General features: G+C 43.9%; 1 protein-coding gene across 1 annotated transcript in view; it reads right to left on the minus strand.

The window, feature by feature from the left end:
* Positions 1-266: 266 nt before the first annotated feature.
* LOC144772709 (uncharacterized) overlaps positions 267-18,468 on the minus strand; it is a 114,241-nt gene continuing 96,039 nt past the window's right edge. Inside the window, exons 5-6 of the mRNA XM_078657216.1 lie at positions 3,040-3,148; positions 267-1,060 (exon numbers count right to left, since the gene is read on the minus strand). Of these exons, the coding sequence (XP_078513342.1) occupies positions 814-1,060; positions 3,040-3,148 (356 nt within the window). The 3' untranslated portion in view covers positions 267-813. The remainder of the gene's footprint in view (positions 1,061-3,039; positions 3,149-18,468) is intronic.

Consider the following 18,468-nt stretch of genomic DNA (forward strand, 5'->3'; position numbering starts at 1 on the left):
CCTGGATCACCAAAAAATGGTTACCACTGGAAATCTTAAGATGGTCTGTCACACACAGTACTTGTGCTATTCTTAGACCAGTTTCCCAATAAACTGTGCTCTATAGTGACGAACGACAGGAGGAGGCTTCTTCTCGGCATCCAGTTGTTGACATCCAACGCTAACCTACACTCAAGTGTCGACTCAGAGCTTTTTTTCTGTAATGCGGAGACCCAGGTGCCCTGCAGTGTTAATGTTACATCTGGGGTCTAGGTGACAAACTGGGGTCTAGGTGACAAACTGCACTATCTTAGGTTCCATTGATAAACATTCAACCAAGAAATTATATTATCTCCTCCGATTTAAAACAGAACGTGAAGCGGGGCCAAGGGCTGGTGTTAAAAACAGTGAGTGGAGGAATCAAAGAATTGCTTATAGGGCTTCCTACTCACCATTTATTTACTTGCTCCTGTCTTTAGCCTCAATTACGGTTAGCCAGAAACAGGTGTGATATTTATATCACTTGATATATGCCGACATGTCTGGAATCGGAATTTATCGGTTGCAATAAATACCACCCAGTTACAGCTATAGCCTGAAAATGGTGTATAATATGCAGATTTTGGTGTTTATCATCCCAAAATCTCCAGCTCCTGTTATTACTAATATATATATGGGGACAATGTCGGGGTCGCAGTGTTTATCGCACAACTTCTAATTGTGATATGTGCTGTAACATGTTACCAACAATAATCTGGGCCAATGTCTTTTCTACGCAGGCACTTATTGGTTCTGAACCCTACTGTTTCCATTCTGCCACCCAGTCACTCATAATTAGTTCCAATCCGGGTGAATGAGATACTCCTGCGCATGCCCTCTGCGTGCATTGGCAAACATGGACCAGCGGTAAGAGGTGTGGTAGTCGTGGTAGATGGGCCGGCCATGCCATGTTTGGTAGAGCGTCTTGTTGGCTCTTGTGCCAGGGGTGAGAAGGCGGAGGTGGCGTGGATGCTTTTGTAATTTGATGCTTTTCTTCTGGACTGGAGTCAGTGGTGGGAGCTGGACTGCTGGTGCTTGGTGTCTGTTATGGAGAAAACAACATTAGGGACAGTTTTGCAGTCACAAAGTCCTTAAAACCTGAATGCAGAGCTTGTTTGTTACTTGATTATACATCTATCATTCAGCATCCCACCCTTTTTAATCTTTTAGGACCTCGTTTTCAAAGACAATTTAATTAGCAGGTAAGATTTTAAGTGATACTATGCAGGCAAGTACATTTTATATCATACTTACTGATAATGATTCATAGCTTTACCCCATTATTAAAGAATTTGATCTCAATCAATCAATATAAACTTTATTTGGTTTTTGAAGTATAAATCCATAAAAGTTGACAAACATAAAAATAATAAAATATTCAGGATATCTCAATTGTTTGAAATTACAAAAGGAGACAGCCACTCCTATAGTTCCACTATATGTATTAATCGTATAAGAAATGCTCTAATGCCTAAATTACAAACAATTGTACATGTTTAATCTACCATAATGTGAGCATTGCAAAGTGGGGATTTTTAAGTGGTCTGCTAATGGGGGAAAAGATTATGATTTTGTAATCGATCAAACTCCATCCACCGATCAGTTTTGCAGCTAGATGGGTATTCTGTGCCCTTCCAGTCTGCTTATTGGAGTGGTAGTTATTGTCGAAACACGTTCCTGATCTAGACTAAAACAATAGGGCTATTAGGAGAACTATAAGAGAACTACCAAACTATTGGGTGGGGGGGGGGATCAAATTGAATTAAAAGGGTTTAGGAAGAATATTTGCCAGATTGTAAATCTTCTGTGTTTTAGCACCCTGCGCAATGGGAATTCAGACTTGAGCGATCTTTATAATATCCCTGCCCTTTTTGCCAAGAGGCTAAAGGGATAAAGTGTTCATTGATAAGCTTGTGAGATCTCAGTGAAACCACCTTACGCCAGGCCATCAATCCGAAAATGATATTTCTGAGAGTACTGCCGGTAAAGGGGTGTCTAAAGTGGTCATTTCCACGTTTGGGATAATGGGAAGGAAAAGCCTTCTTTGTCATGTATTTCATGTTTTATAGCTCACAGTCCACTCACTGTCTTCCTAGGAACCCCCCACCAGAAAGGGACAGATGTGCCACTATAGCTGGTACGCTTTGGGACTGGTGGAAAAAGGGCCTAAATTGCATATGGTTCCGCTTTTAGGTCAACTTGAGGCTAGAGAGGGAGAGTTAAAGCAATGGTTGAAGGGGGTTAACATTGTGGATAGAAAGTTTACTCCGGATTTTTTTACTGAACAAGAAGAGGACTCTGAACATGGCAGACTTCCTTGAGATATAGGTGTTCAATCTTGGCTATTTCTTGTCTCCATTGGAGGTGCAACAGGACCCAGACCTGGCTATGGTAGGAATTGATAAATAGAAATATAATAGCTAGATGTAAATGTGTTTATATAGCGCACTTCTACCCAGAGGTCTCGTAGCGCTGTATTCATACCGCTGTGGAACCCGTCCTGGCTTTCCTGTGAAATGTCCACTCCTGGGCACCCCCAAGGTGAAGCCAGGCTTCCAAGCGCTGCTGGGGCCGTTGTGGAGATTAAGCAAGCTATTGCCCAGAGTCGCAGAGTGGGGCCCATGATTAGACTAGGCACCGAGGCGAGAATTATCAGGTCTGGGGAAATTGAGTCCAAGAGTCGCCGAGGCAGGAATTGAACCCTGGTCCCGGGCCAGACCTCTGCATCAGGGTCTGCCGCTCTAACCATTGAGCCAAGCTTCTCTATCTAGATCGATAGTGCTGGGTTGATCAACCATAATAAACTAATAGTACATTTCTACAGCATATATAACAATGTCTTCAGTCTTTTCTCCATTGAAATTAACACAACAATGGCCCTTTGGCTATGACTTGTCTCCACTGTTGGCGTAGGATGAAAATCTAGGTACGTTGCTTGGAATCAAGTGTAATAGGCAACAGTTAATCATCCGGAGCTATATGACACTGTTGCCTCTTTCCTTGTATAAGTGGGGTACTCACTGTGGCTGCGTTGATTGTTGACAAGCTGCCCCTGTTTCTCCTTTATTGTGTTTCTCATCCTTCGTTTCTACATTCAGTGCTCTCTGAGAATGGATGGGGGACCTGTGTGCTAAAATTGTGAAGAAAGAGAATTATTGGTTTGGTGTATATGCCACTCTGTGAAATTAAATACATGAAATTATGAAATTAAATTAAATACATGAATAGGTGTGTAGGCATGAATCATATTAGAAAACGAATCTAGATGTATGCCTGCCTACAACTCCAGCCCCTTTCTCGGGATCAGCAGGTTGACAAGTCATTTTTAAAACTGGCACACTTAGGTTTTTCAACCTTGTGGAAGAAAAAAGGGATTTACAAGTCTCACCAACTGGTAATAATCCTTGAGGTCCTCACATAAAATTCAGAAGATTATTGAGGACTTCACTGTTCAAGAAATGCAAACAGTCACCTGTTCTCCCAAGATTCCCTGTTTTTATGTAATTTTCTTTAAAGAATGTCTTTTTTTACCAATAGCAGTTCAGTAAGTGCAGCACAGCTAAACATATTTCTGCACCCAATAGTTTCTTTCCGAATAAGAAGATGCCAAAAGTTATTCGTTTGCAAATGTTAAAATGTAAAGTTGTCTCCCCCACTCTACACAGAGTGACACGTATCAAATCCTGCCAGGGGCGTCTACAAGGGGTGGCCTATCAAACCGAGCCGGACGCTGTGAGCAATTATAAATAGTTGCCAGGCTGTGGCCAAAAGAAGTGCTTTGTTTTCCGAGGAAAAAGATGAGTGGCACCAAGCCACTCTGTAATGGGCCATCCTTAGCATCTTTTGTCAATATCCTTGCTGGGAGAAGGTGTCAAAAGGAAAAGGACTCCAAATATTCTTCAGAACCATCACCCCATTCCTAATTATCAAACTGTGGATTTGATTGCATTTTTAAAACGGTAACAGAACTTAACTTCAATGTTTAAATAAGTCTAGACATATTTAAATATTGCCAGTTTAATAAAACAATTGTGCAATTTTTTTTTGGGGGGGGGCTGATTTGTTTTTTGTTCCACTGCGCTAGAGGGTTTCTTTTGTACTTTAGCTGGAACTCGTTTCTTCTGACCAAGCCAGACCTCTTGATTATTTCTGAATTAATTATTTAAACCAAATGCGTGGTGAGGGTTTAAATCCCTGTGTTTGGTTGCAGTATAAATATTTTTTTTAAGTTTGAATAAGGATTCTGACAAGAAAGTCTATAAAGTGGAGGATGATGAGGTGTTTGAAAGAAACCTCTGTGATTTGTTGGAGGAGTCAGTGGCTAGTTCCATACAGAACGCTGTGTCCTACTCATTAAAGAGTGTTCCTTCTGTCATTGGTTAATCGGTTGCGAGGGCAATTTCATATACTTTGTCCGAGTCTGCTGGTGGTAACAAATCCTATCCCCAGCATTCGGGCCTAGTATTTTCAGGTTTATCTGTTGGTTTGGGGGTACAGAACCAGTACAGCTAGAGACACCCTAAAGCTGATGCCCTGTAGTGATTCTAGTAATGAGATCGTTTTTGGATGTGGTAGTTCAAATCCCCTTAGTGATGCCTGGGTGAAATTTTAATTCTGCCAGTATAATTGGCGTAATTATGGTAATTTCAGGTAACACACTCTACATAAAATTACTGAAATTACGCTATTATGCCACATCACATAATGAGACTCCCGTTTGAGTAGAAATCTAACATGAGATGTACCATTGAGTATTTTATTAGCACAAGCAGCACTATTTTGAATGTGAGCGGCAGTTCCTATAACCAGGGGCGGTTCTAGGCTCATGGCGGCCCTGGGCAGGGAGCGTAGGTAGGGGGCCCCGGAAGAGGGGGTGCGGGTGGGGCGGAGCGTGGAGGTCAGTGAAGGGGGCGGGGGGTCTGGGTGTTTGGAAGTGGAACAGAGCCGGAGGCCGCCAAGTCCCTGCCAGGGTCCGCCACGCAAATATGTATTCATCCTCCGAGGATTATTATATTAAGGATATATATTGGCGTGGTGGCCCCTGGGATTTGGTGGCCCTGTGCAGGTGCACAGCTTGCACATGCCTAAGGCCGCCCCTGCTATAACGCAGGCTTCCAACTAACAATTCAGGTAGTCTTTTTTTTTCCCCAAGCAGACCGGTAGTGTATAACTACAAATCTGAATGCAAATGGCAGTGTTTTGAATGTGAATGGTAGTTCCTTTAAGGTGAGCGATCAATAAACATTCAGATTTTTTAAGCACAAACTACACATCCGAACGTGAGTGGCAGTGGTTTGAACATGAGCGACTGAAAAACAAATCAAAATTACATTTTTGAGTTGCATCATAATCCAAACGGATCACTCAGGTAATTTTTTTGAGTGCATGATGCATTTTGTGTAATTCCTCCTAGTTACACATAATTTTGTAGTAATTTCTATCCAGTGCTTAATTTGTGCCGGCTAGCATCAGCACCTATTTCTCAGGGGCGGGGGTCTATTGAACTGTTCTCCCCTGGCCAGTGGGCCCCGTAAAAATTATAAATGAATGTACCTATCTGTCCTGTTCTCCTTCGGTTCAGATGCCAGCCTGGTGTGTCTCCAGAGGATGGCTCACCCAGGTCCAGGTTTGATGACTGCATCACACTAGTGATGTCAGCAGCATGGGCGTAGGAAGTGTGGGGGACGCGGGGGACATATCCCCCCCAGATTTTCTAGTGGGGGGGACACGGGGGACAGGGGTGGGGGGGGGCGAGGGGACGAAAGAACTTCCCCTCTCCCTTCTATTAGTTGCAGGGCCTTTGACACGTAAAATCACTAGTGCTTTGACGTGCCAATGGCCCTGCACTTGACCTGTGAATTTCCCTTTTGTGTGCTGCAAAGCTTCAGGAATAATTTCACACCTCGTTCCCGCCACGCTGGCTGCCTTCAGTCTGCGCTTCAGGACAAAGGGAGAGAAGTAGTTTGTTTATTGATGTCTGCATCCTGCCCTTCCCAAGCCCCGACCTGACCTTACCTGTGCAATTCAGTCACTCAAAGGCTACTCCTTGCTTAAATGTTTATTTTAAGCAGTTGAAACTCACCCTGGAACATGAGAACAAATTAGCATTAGTCATACTCTAAGCACACATCTTGGGTTACGTTGTGATAGATGTGTTAGTCTGTCCTAATACTTACACAAATAATTGAAATACCACTATATTGTCTTATTTATTTTATAGCGCTACTCAACCCCATCCTGGGTGTCGGAGCGCTTTACATCACTCATACACATTATACTTTGACAATAAAACGTGTGTGTAAGTCATTTTACGGGATGTGTTACATAAGATAGAGAGCGTTACAAGGTGTAGGAGTCACGTGTGCTTTACTTCATAGGTTACAGTGCTATATTCGAAAGATTACAATGTTTGAAACGCAAGCACTTAAAGGATCTCTTTGTTAAATGCAGTAACCCACTTACCCAGCTACATAAAATAAAAATCTGTCATCTGTGTCTCACATGATGTGCTTTGTGGGAGACATATTAACCCTGTATGCTATTCTGATTCAAAACTGGGACTAGACAAAATCCATGTCTCTCCAGCAAGTGCATTAACCTCCAGAATTATTTTACCATTATTTCCTCTGATTTACTGGATACATAAAAATCTCTGCAGCAGGTCGCTTAGCCCAGTAAGATATTTTAAAATGCAGTTTTTGCAACCAATTAAGCATAACATATTTACTGCCACATTTCTCCTTGCTGTCGATTTCTTTCTGGCAGAGTATGAATAAATAAATGTCTAAGTGGAGGCCTAGATCTTGCGCCAGTGTTGCATCACTTTTTTTGACTCAGCTCCGACGCAAAATCGTATTTTTTAAATACTGTAATGCGCTCACATGTACTCATGATAGACCTGCTTAACATATGTGAGGTCATAGAATCTGATGTAATTTTGTGTGATATCACTTCCTGCGAGGTCACGTGCGATGTCACACACTGTGATGTCACTTACAATGACACACAAGAATCCTTCAAAATAATCAGGTAAGTAGCACAAATATACACTGGTCTCCATGGGGAGACCACATGAACTAAGAAAGTGGAATGCAAACAACAAAGCGTAACAGAACTTGGATCAGAAGTCTCAGAGTTGCTAGGGACACAAGGAACCACCCAAGGTAAGTGCCCAGGAACCCCGGTGGCAGTTCAAAGTTGAAACACAGCTGCGTGCCCAATGGAAGTCAACTGAAAAGTTGCAGTTGCAAATTTGAAGTAGAAGGACCCTTCCCAGAGGACCCCGGAGAGACCCTTTGTAAGACTGGAGGTTGGAGATGCCCCGGGAACCAGGTTACTTGCACCAGGCAAGCATAGGGGGTGATGTGACGTTGGAACCTGCCTTAGACAAAAACGGAAGACTCCGAAGATGATACCTTTGGGGAGGCCTGTGAAGGAGTCCAGTGGAATCCAAGAGTTGATTTTTTGAAGAAGAGAACCTGCAATTAGAGGCAACAGAGTCTATGCCACTCAGAAGTGACCAGGAGGCACGGAAGCACAAGGCCCACCGATGACAGGAGGTTGAAGAGTGAAGACGGTGACATTGTTGCTGCAGCTGTGAGGACCAGGCAGCGCTAAGGAAGGCCAGGAGCCAAGCATGAGCTGTCCCATATCAGGTTTCAGGTTTTGGTGTTCAGGTGAATGTATGTTGATACAACGTGAACCAAAACAAAGTATACTTTAACAACGTTGTTTTTAGTTTGCATGTACAGTTACTACGCAATTTATAATTGCGGGTACCATTAGTTTGCATTTCTTTGCAAATGCATTAAAAGTGCCATTACATCGAATTGAAATACACCGCATGGTTTAACATCGCATTTTTTCTTTTTATAAACACCCAAACACTTAGAAACTTAATAAAATGTTTAAATGAAAATAAAAATAAACGCCCCAACACTAGGCTAAATACTTAATGCTAATACACTACACTACACAACACAAACATCACAACACTACTCTAATCCCTCAAACACCAGTGCGGGAACCAAAGGTACCTGAACTGGCTCAAGCCGGAGTATGCAACGAAGGCACCAAATCTGCCCTTCAAAGCAGTCTGGTGGCGCTGGAGAGCACCCCCATCCCAGCCCAATACACTAAGGGGCATATTAGCAAGAACCTTGTTAAAATGATCGCCGTTTTAGCGGCCGGATACTGCCGCTAAAACGACGATAATGGGCTTGCTAATATGTGTTATAGAATTCCAATAGAAGACCAGGTTAGATGTGCAGGACATCTGACCTGGGCTTCTATTGGAATTCTACAACGCATATTAGCAAGCCTATTATTGCCATTTTAGCGGCAGTTTCCTGCAGCTAAAACTGCGATAATTTTAAGGTTCTTGCTAATATGCCCCTAAGTTCTTTCTAGGAGGTGTCACACCGCTCTGTGACAGGAAACCTATTGTTCTACCTTCACCTGCTCAAGCTCAGCTCAGCAGCAGGAGGGCAGAATCAGGTCTGTGGTCGACAGCAGCACAAGCTTGCTGGCAGACCCTGAAAGGCTATTATCAGGAGTCTGTCCCCTTTGGAGTCCCCCAATACTTGGGATCATACTTCCAGCACTAGAATCGGTGTTGGGGTATGATTTCAAGATGTTTGATATCAAATATGACCAGGTTCAGTGCAGCAGTATATAGTTAGATACCTTGTAATAACTGAAGTCCACTATATACCTTAAAATGGCTGACCACACTTACAAAGCCTTGAAAATCATCTCTGGGATTTGTATTGGTGTCCTGCTCATCCTCATCCTCATCCTCACTCTTTTAACCAAGCACCCTGCCTACCATAGGGGTGACATAAGTGCAGTGACCTCAGATATAGAGAAACGTATATCTGTCATGAGAGGTGCAGGCAACATCTCAGACAGACTGCAATGGCAGGCATTTATCTGGAGTTTAAGTGGCCTCTCATAGGTGGCACATGCTGCAGCCCACAGGAGATCCCTGGTGAACCCATGCCCTGGGTACCTTGGTACCATACACTAGCAACCTACAGGGTACACCAGTAGTCAATTGTGAATTTACCAAAGTACTTACCAGAGCCAATGTAGGGGAGAGAGCACAGTTGCTGGGGTCCTGCAGGATCCCAGCAGACTACAGTCAAAACACACGTACACCAGGCAAAAATTGGGGTTAACCATGGAAGCAGATCCTACTTACCTACACAAGCCCCCACCAAATGTAAGGACATGAGATAACCTTGCAGAGTTGAGTCTTCTTTTTTTAAGTAGAAATATCTGGAAAGTCCATCTGCATTGGCATGGTTACTCCCAGGTCTATGTTCCACTGAAAAGTCAATCCCCTGTAGAAAAATAGACCGCCGCAAAAGTTTAGGGTTTTCACCCTTCATCTTTTTAAGCCATAAGAGGGGCTTATGGTTTGTCTGAACAATGAAGTGAGTGCCAAAGAGGTATGGACTCAACTTCTTCAAGGTCAAGACCACAGCAAAGGCCTCCTGCTCAACAGCTGACCAACGCTTCTCCCGGGAAGTCAACCTTCTGGTTATAAACGTTACTGGTTGATCATGGCCCTCTGCATTGAGCTATGACAATACTGCACCTACCCCTATCTCTGAAGCATCTGTCTGGACAATGAATGGTTTGGAGTGGGACCCACTAACATTCCCTGCTTCCTCAGCAGCAGCTTGCTGTCTGAGTTGTTCAAAAGAGGGGTAGGCCTTCTGCTCCAGACTCAAGGCTTCCCTGGAAGGACCCTTGCCCCAGTACCTCTGCCTTGTCAGGGCTAAGCTCCTCTGTGACAAGGTTCTGAGATCCATCCCCCTCATGAGGCTAATTCTCACTGCGAGACTTAAAGGAGGATAAATAATTACCCTTCCTGCTCCTTCTCTTGGGAGCAGGCTGGTCCATTATTTTCAAGATCTTGGGCTCCCCTCGTGCCTAATGTCTTGGCCTGAGCTCAAGTGACAGCAAATACACAGACTGAAACTCTCATAAATTCTGCATGAGTCAATTACTCCCCGTCAGACCAGGCAAACGTTTCCCAATCTTTTCCCAGTAGGCAATCCACAGGTAGGTCTGAGGATGCCACAACTCTCTTTGGGCCAGTTACCCATCCCCAGATGAGATTAATAACTGCCATGAAATGATCTGTCCTTTCCATTGATGAGAGGCTGTTGTCTGTATTTGCCCAAGTTAGTGGGACTTACAATAAGGATGGCGAGCTCAGTGCCACCATCACAGACTAAAACAGCCTGAGTGGGTATTCTGACTAGGCCAGAACCCACTTTAGTACCCAAGGTTAACTCAGCTAAACTTCTGGGGGCACTTCTACTACTACCAGTGTTATTACTAGGGGCACTAGAAGGTTTAGGAGTAGTAGTAGCCATATTGGTGCTAGACTTAGAGCAATTGGCATCCTTTGCCCTATGGCCTTTTTCCTTACACAAATAGCACCAAGGCTTTGTGTTAGAGGAGTAAGAGGAATGGGTACTACCCCCCGAGGAAGATTTGTGGGAACCTTCAGAAGACTCTTTTTTTTCTTTAGATTTACCCCACCTTTCACCTGGGCCTTAGAAGCACCTTGCCTCTTCTGATCACGACCACCATGAGACTATTGTTTCACCCTGGTGCGGATCCACATGTCTGCCATCTTTCCCATTTCTTGGGTAGAGGTCAGACCCGAGTCCACCAGGTACTGGTGCAGGTGATGATTTTAAAAGACACACAGATGATGGACGGAATGCAGAGCAAATCAAACATTCACCCCCAGTCAATAGATTTGGGTTAAATCCATCATTCTTTTGCACACCATGCCACCCCAGTTTAGACCCAGCCATATGATAATCAGCCTTGTCTCTGTGCCTCATGGGACCAGCGCAGCCCAAACTGCCGAGCTAGTCCTCCCTGGACTGGAAACAAGCATCCTGGGACCGGTTTCAGGGCATTACCCCTCATCAGCCAGGCTAGCTTGAATCTAGTAACACAGTGAGCAGTTGTTGATTTTGACAGTCATTACGGATAAGATCACTGACAAGTAAATTGTACAGTCCCTCATAATCATGCACATTACTTCCCTGAAGCAGCCTTACAGAGCCTTAATAGCACTATCTACAAAATCTACCCAGTCTTGAGTGAGTACCTTCTGTATGTCCCTAAACTTAACCCTGTATTGCTCAGTGGTTAATCCAAACCCATCTATGAAGGCAGTCTTCAAGACTTTGTAATTGTCTGCATATTCTTTCTTTACAGTCAAGAGTTTGTCCCTACCTTTGTAAGCAAAGGAGAACCATAGTATAGCTGCCCACTGCCCTTGAGGAACCTTCTGAACTTTACAGGCCTTCTCTAAAGCAGTAATCCACTTATGGATGGCATCACCCTCCTGGTAAGGAGGGACTATCCTGCTCAAGTTCCCAGTGTCAAAGGACTGTTCCCTAACTCTAGGTTCACTAGTGCTGCCACCATGGGATTCTAATCCCACATTTTTCCTAGCTCTCTTTGTACTCCTAGGATTTCCTTATCTTGGATGAACAGTTCCTTCTTGATTCTGAGCAGGTAGTATTCCCTTTCTAAAGAATCTTCCCTCTTGCTATAGATGGAGATCCATTTTGAAGTGGCAGGGGAAGGAGAATTAAGTTAAGAGGACCTGGACCTCCCCTGACCTCCTTGTACCCTCCCAGGAGGAATAAAGGGGTCCCACCGCTAAGGCATCCCTCTGTGTCAATAGAACTATTCCCTGAGGGACTAGGATTCTCCAGTAAGGGGTCTTCAGACTCCTCCAGGACATTCTCAGAAGCAGAGTCATGCGTGTTGGACACCCTTGGCTCATCTTCTGGAGCATCACCACCTATATCCCGTTATCCAAGTTTTCCTGCCCATCTGACCTTTTTTCTTGGTAGCAATAACTATTCCCCAAAGATTACTTCACTGTTAATACGCAACTCTCCAAATGTCATTTGTAAATAAATCATCATATTCCTGAGCAAGATCTCCACACCTTCAATCATTGTTTCAATTAAATGCTTATTACTTTGGCTCGAATAAACCTAGCATAGTTGCTAGTTTGGAGCATTTTTATAGTTTTTGTGAGCCTCCCATATAACAAAGTTTTTGTGCTTTGATGCATCCCACGCACTACTCATTTGTAACCTTCCACCCACTGTATTCATTTGTAAGCTTCACACACAAACACTATGTTTCTGGTGATCATTACTAAACTAACAACTCATATCTGAGCTATGCCACACACCTCATGCTGCATATCTCACTATACCTATCTTCTGTGAGCATCACATATGTGTCTCGTCTCACACTGCACGTTTTTCTTTTACATTGGTAAGCATCTCCCACACACACTACATTTCATTTTTTTTAGCATCCCACACAAGGCTAATTCTTATTGCAAATGTATCTCATGGGGCTTCTTATCCTTTTGTGCAAGATAATGTGGTTTCAGTGCGCACTACATTCATATCATACATCTGCAATAAAGCTTCTCATAGATTAGACAACAAAAGTTTTGGTATTGTGTTGTATATTTTGCAATGCATTATGGTTTTCTCCAGCCTCAGGAATGCAGGCGATAAACTTCCACTGTTTGAGAAACCATTTTTGCTCTCCTTCTTGTGCCCTGGTAAACCAGAGTTTTCCAAAAGGGATCCGACTGAATTCAATACTCAAACAGACACACAGAATCCTATACAATACTATTGGACCTGCCAGCCTTAGGGTGGTCTTCCCCCAAACTTTTTGCCTGCTTACCTCCTTTTTATGCTGATTATTTTTGTTGGCCTTAGGACTCTGAGTAATTTATCACTGCTGACCAATGCTATATTGCATGTTCTTCTCCCCCAAACATGGTAACATTGGTGTTTAAACAACTAGCAAATTGTATTTACTTGTACAGTGGTATACCATAAACCCCGGGCCTGTAAAGTAAATGTTACTAGTGGGCCTGGAGAACTGATTGTGCCACACAGACAAGTAGCTCTTTAAACATGTCTCAGGTCTCCCACTGAAGAGCCTGTGTGTGCAGTTTTACTGCCACGTCGACTTGGTATTAAAAATTCCTTGCCAAGACTTAAACTTCTCTTTTATTACACATACATCACTCCTAAAGTTGGCCCTTGGTAGCCCACAGGGCAGTGTGCTATGTTACTAAAAGGTAGGACATGTACTGTTAGGTTTTGCATGCCTGTGTAGTGAAAAACACCTACATTCATGTTTCACTACTGTGAGGCATACTCCTCTCATAGATTAACACTGGCAATTCCTAAATACTTTCTTTTAAGCTGTAATTCCTGGTTAGAAAGGAGTAGCTGTGCCATGTTTACATCTTTGGAATCGCAAAGATAAATCCTCTTAATTGGTGTGGTTGGATTTCATATTACTATTTTACTTTCACAAAGTGGACATTTCTCTGCTCTTACAGCTGTGTGTGCTTGTACATTGTCTCCAATACATTTCAATATTAATCCAATTGCATTTTGAGGTTTAGGAATGTCGCAAAGAGCATTCAGTTTATTATTCTTTTTTTTTCGTCCCATCTTTGTTTGCTTGGTGCATGAAAATGTAAGATTCAAAAACATGTTTTTCACATTTTGTCTAATTACTTTGTGAATGTAAATAACAATTAAAGCATAGTTGCAAACTGTGACTACATGCCTTCCTTTATCATTGTTTCACTACTAAACTATACGATTGTATTAGTTTAACGGACCATATGGCTCTCAGACAATGGGTGATCTGTATAGGGTCACTGGAAAGTCCAAAAAGTTTGCCCTTGTCCCCAACAGAAATTTAGTGTCTCCTACGCCCCTGGTCAGCAGTGCACGCCTGCCTTTCACAAAGGAGCATCGTCATACTCATTCTCTTTGGATACTTGTGGCTGATGGGTGAGCTGGGAACGTTCAGGACAAACTGTGATGCAGTGTAAATTAAAAGTGCTCAGGCGTAGCCTGCTTCTTTAAACGCTTAACCGCGCCGCGAATTCCGCTGCTGCGGTTTTAATCAGTGGGCGGTGCCGCGTCGGCCAATGGGCGTGCGTAGCACTACGGAGGTTGTGCTTGCGACAGCTGTTGGCCGACGGGAGCACTTAAGCTACCGCGCACTGAACTGAAAGTGAAACCAGCTGAAGCAGGCCAGATATAATTCATTCTGCCTCCTCCATGCTCGTGGCCTGGGCCCACCACCAACTGCAGTCTCGGGGTGTCAGACCTCGGCGTGCACTGGCACTGGCAGCACTGAACACACACTGCCAGCACCGGCACCATAATTGCTGTGCTGCGTGAGCCTGGCAGTGGCAGCATTTCAGGGAGCAAATGGGCAGCAGGCATGGCACGCTAATCTGAATTTTAGATGCCCGCCCTACCTGGACAGAAGATTAGAGCACGAACCCACGAGAGCGACAGTGACCTCCTGTGACCAGCCACCATCACATCACCCCTCACTGAGCAGGGAAGCAACCTGTGCCACTTGGGAAGGTGGCACAGAATTAAACATAAACTCAATCAGAACACATAATGACTTTTTCGAATTGCAGTTTTAAATAAGAAGATCTTGGCCCGAGGGAACGGGAGCACGTTAAGAGACACAGACTATATACATTATTTTTAAACACAGGAAGATTGATTTGTCCAGAATGTTAGGATATTTAGCCAAGGCCAAGGTTCAAACATGGATTACCAATCCCCAGGTCCGGCTACTGGCCAGTAGGCCACAGTCTCCTCCTTTTGTAGCAACCATGTGCTGAGTGTTTCGACCCTTGTGTAAGCTGACATTTCACTCGTCTGGATTGGAACAAAGAAGTTGGACTAAGTTCTGGGCCAGCAGTGATGGGCTCACCCATGGGAGGGGATATCAGACTCCCAAGTAAAGTAAGAACTTCAAAACTAAAGTTAATAACACTAAGATTGAGAGCTGTGACTATGCCATGCTCAGCAATGACTGCTTCTGAAGCACTGTAGGTAGATCTTTTAAAATGCCATGTCATGGGTGCTACATCTCTGCTCTGAAAAGTCAATGTGCCTGGTGCTGTGTAGGGAGGTTTTCTTTGGTTTCTGTGCATCATAGTTTTTGGCTTATGGAGTAGGGATACTGACTATTTGATGAGTTTTAGGGGTGTAACTATCAATGTAGCAGGTTCAGTGACACCTGGACCCAGAGTGAAAGTGCAACTGAACGAGGTCCATATGTATTTGTCATACTTGCCTGGAGACTTTTGCTGAATCTTAATGCTACTTTTAGGTTCTCCACTTGTTGGCTGCCGTGGTGGAGTTATCACTACACAGTTGACTGTCTTTATATAGTTAATTTGTGTTTCTCAAGGGAAAGAAGCTGCAATGCAGTCTGTTGTTTAACTCTTCGTCCTTTTTGTTTGTCTTGTTACAATTATCTGTGTTTGTGTCGGACAACATCTTCCTTGTGATAAGTTGCCTCCTCCAGATTTCTACCTTCTATTTCAAGAAATGCTTCACTGTGTCTGGTTGATCAGTGGCTAATATGTCCACTCCAGGAATCTGTGTTTGATCTCAGGGACATAAATTTAAATCTTGGTGTGGCTACTCAGTCTTTCGTCTTTCGTCTTTCTGAGGATGATAACATTTGTGCCATTGATTTGGATAACAAAATGTTTAAATCAGTGTCAAGGCCCCCTCTGGTGAATATGTGGTTTACAAACCTGCATGGTGTGTTAAGGACACAGCAATGTATTTTAATCTTTTGTTTTTCAATTTCTTTGCAATATTACACTGTCATTATTCACTCTGTCCCTCCTTGACCCAGTGCCTTTCATACGTGTATTAATTCCCCTGACCTCCATTCTTTCCTTCCATATTTTCCTTTCCTTTTTCTTTTCCTCAGCACCCCCGGCCATGCCTCCTTTCTTCTGTCCATTCTTGCTTCCTTACATCCCTCTTCATTCCCCATCTTTTCGCCTTTGGTGCATTTCTTCCTTCTTCCTCCATTCGTTCCTTCCTTTCTTTTTTTCCTGCTCTTTCATTCATCCCTTCTTTAATTTCTTCTTTTCTTATCCTCAACAGTTCTTTCTGCTTTTATTCCCCATTTCCTTTCTTCTTTCTATTCATCCATCACACATCGTTCACTTCCTTTCTCCCTCTATCCCTTCATTTCTTCTTTTCTCCTTCTTTCATCCTTTATTTATTTCTTTCGTCACACCAGTACCCCCCCTTCCTGCATTTGTTTCTGCCTTCTTTAATGTTTTCCTACCTTCACCCCTCTCTTTATTTTAAACAGCACAGTACAAGTACATTCTCTTTAGTTTGCAAAGCTGCCTCAAGTCCACAAATGACCTTTCCTGAAGCTGCATTTTGAGATATACACACATTCTCTAATTTAAGTTCACTTTTGAGTTGTTGTCATAGACTTTCCATATGTTATGTTATATATGATTTGTATAGCTCATGAATATCCTGAGAAGGTATCCAAACGCTTGGCAGGTGTGTAGGTGTGTGGTCCTCAATGTGCTTATACTAAGAGCCAGGTCTTCAGCTTCTTGCGGAACTCAAGAAGTGAGGAGGAGGCTCTGATGTGTTGAGGGAGGTTACTCCATGTCTTGGGTGCGATGTAGGAGAATAGGCAACTTCCAGTTTTTTTTTGCGGATGCAGGGAATAAATGTGAATTAGAGTGAGACAGAGCATAGGTGTCTGGTGGGTTGGTGAAAGTGTATGCGGCTGTTCAGTTATTCTGGTTTTGTATTGTGTAGCAGTAGCGGCTGGCAGGGAACGAGAGTGAACGGGTGTGAGTTTACGGGGGTACAACATTTAAAAAAAAACATTTGCCTCAGTCCTCAGCCATCTCTCCTCCATCGTTCCTCGGCGTCTCTCTGTGGCTGGAACCAGGAAGCACGCACACAGGCTCCCTCCCCTAAACTAATCACAACGCTGTAATGCAGCGTTGTGGTTGGTATGAGCGACATGGCTCGGTGCTCAGATGGGGAATGGGAGGCTGGGCATGTACCCCTCCAGGCTGTGTAATGCAGCCCCGTGGGGAACATGCAAAATGTGCATGACTGTTTGACTGGCCCGATAATCATGCCCACTTTGGAGTGCAGCAACCAATCCTCCTCCCGGATGTCACAGGAGCCCAGCCCCGCTCTGCCCAACCTGGCTGATACTAAAAATAATATGATAATAAAAGAAATAACTCCTGTTATTATCATTTTATTTTTGCTTTTACACTGGTCCGAGAGCAGTAGGGCGACACTTCTCCGCCTTAGTGGAGGAGCCACCATTGTTGTGTAGGGCTTTCTATGAGTGCGTGAGAAGTTTGAATTGGCTGTGCTTGTAAATAAGGAGCCAGTGAAGCTTCTTGAGGTGAGCAGTGGCAGCCGGTACGGTACGGGGTGGCCGGCCAGGGTAGGGGGAGGCGCTTGAAAAACAAACGTAACTTACTTGATCGGCGCGTCTCTTATCCAAGTGTTTTCTAGGAAGCACCCAGGCTCCCCTGAGCTGGAGAACATGCAAAAGTGCACATGGTTTGGCCAGGCCAAGACTGCCGCGTCCTGCGCCCTTTAGAGTGCAACAACCACTCCTCTTTCCCGACATCAGGGGACGCAAGCCCTACCCCGCCCTAAGCTTACTTCAGTTATTATAATTTTCTTTTTCTTTTACAGTGCTTCGTGAGCAGTGGGCTGACACTCCTCTGCCTTAGCGGAGGAGCAGCCACTGGAGGTGAGGTGTGATGTGGATACACAGAGTATGAGTCCATAGCGTGACAAGAGTCCAAGTTCAGGATCTCAGGATAGGAGAAGTTTTAATTCAATGTCTCTTTTTTCAACTTGTATTTATTATGACTCCTGTACAAAGATTTTACTTCTGGGTTTGTTAAAAGTGCATCATTTCAAGTCATGAGATGATAACCATTGAGAAAGGGAAGGGATGACTGTCCTGGTAATTAGAAAGCAAATTACGTCTTTTTAATATATTTTAACATCAATTTTTATTGAAAGCGTTGCAGAGTCAAAATCAGTGTACAATTGACATGGTCAAGCAAAGTCATGGTACAATCACAATAAGAAATTATTGTACAGTTCAGCCCAGTAGTCTAGTCCGGCTCATGGCCAGTTCCACCGTGGGGGACTCACAGATTTCACCTCGGTAAATGTTCCAGTGGCCCCACTTCTTGTCCCACTTCGCGGGGCAGCCACGGAGCTTATAAACAGTTTTTTCGGCCAACATGCACCTGTCCAGTTCAGCCATCCAATCCACCACCAGAGGAGGTCTATCAGCAGCACCCCACTTCATTGCAATTGAACGCTTAGCAATTAAGAAAATCAAGGCGGCCCATTGTAACTCTAGGTCATTTAGGTCTGTGGCACCCCAGATATTGAGGACGGCTTCCTTTGGTGACAAAGACATGGTTTTTCCCAGTGAGTCTCTCATTTTTCGGGCGACCCCCTCCCAAAAGCGCTGTATCACTTGGCATTCCCATAA

This window comes from Lissotriton helveticus, chromosome 1_1 (genome assembly GCF_964261635.1).
Source record: "Lissotriton helveticus chromosome 1_1, aLisHel1.1, whole genome shotgun sequence".
Lineage (NCBI taxonomy): Eukaryota > Metazoa > Chordata > Amphibia > Caudata > Salamandridae > Lissotriton > Lissotriton helveticus.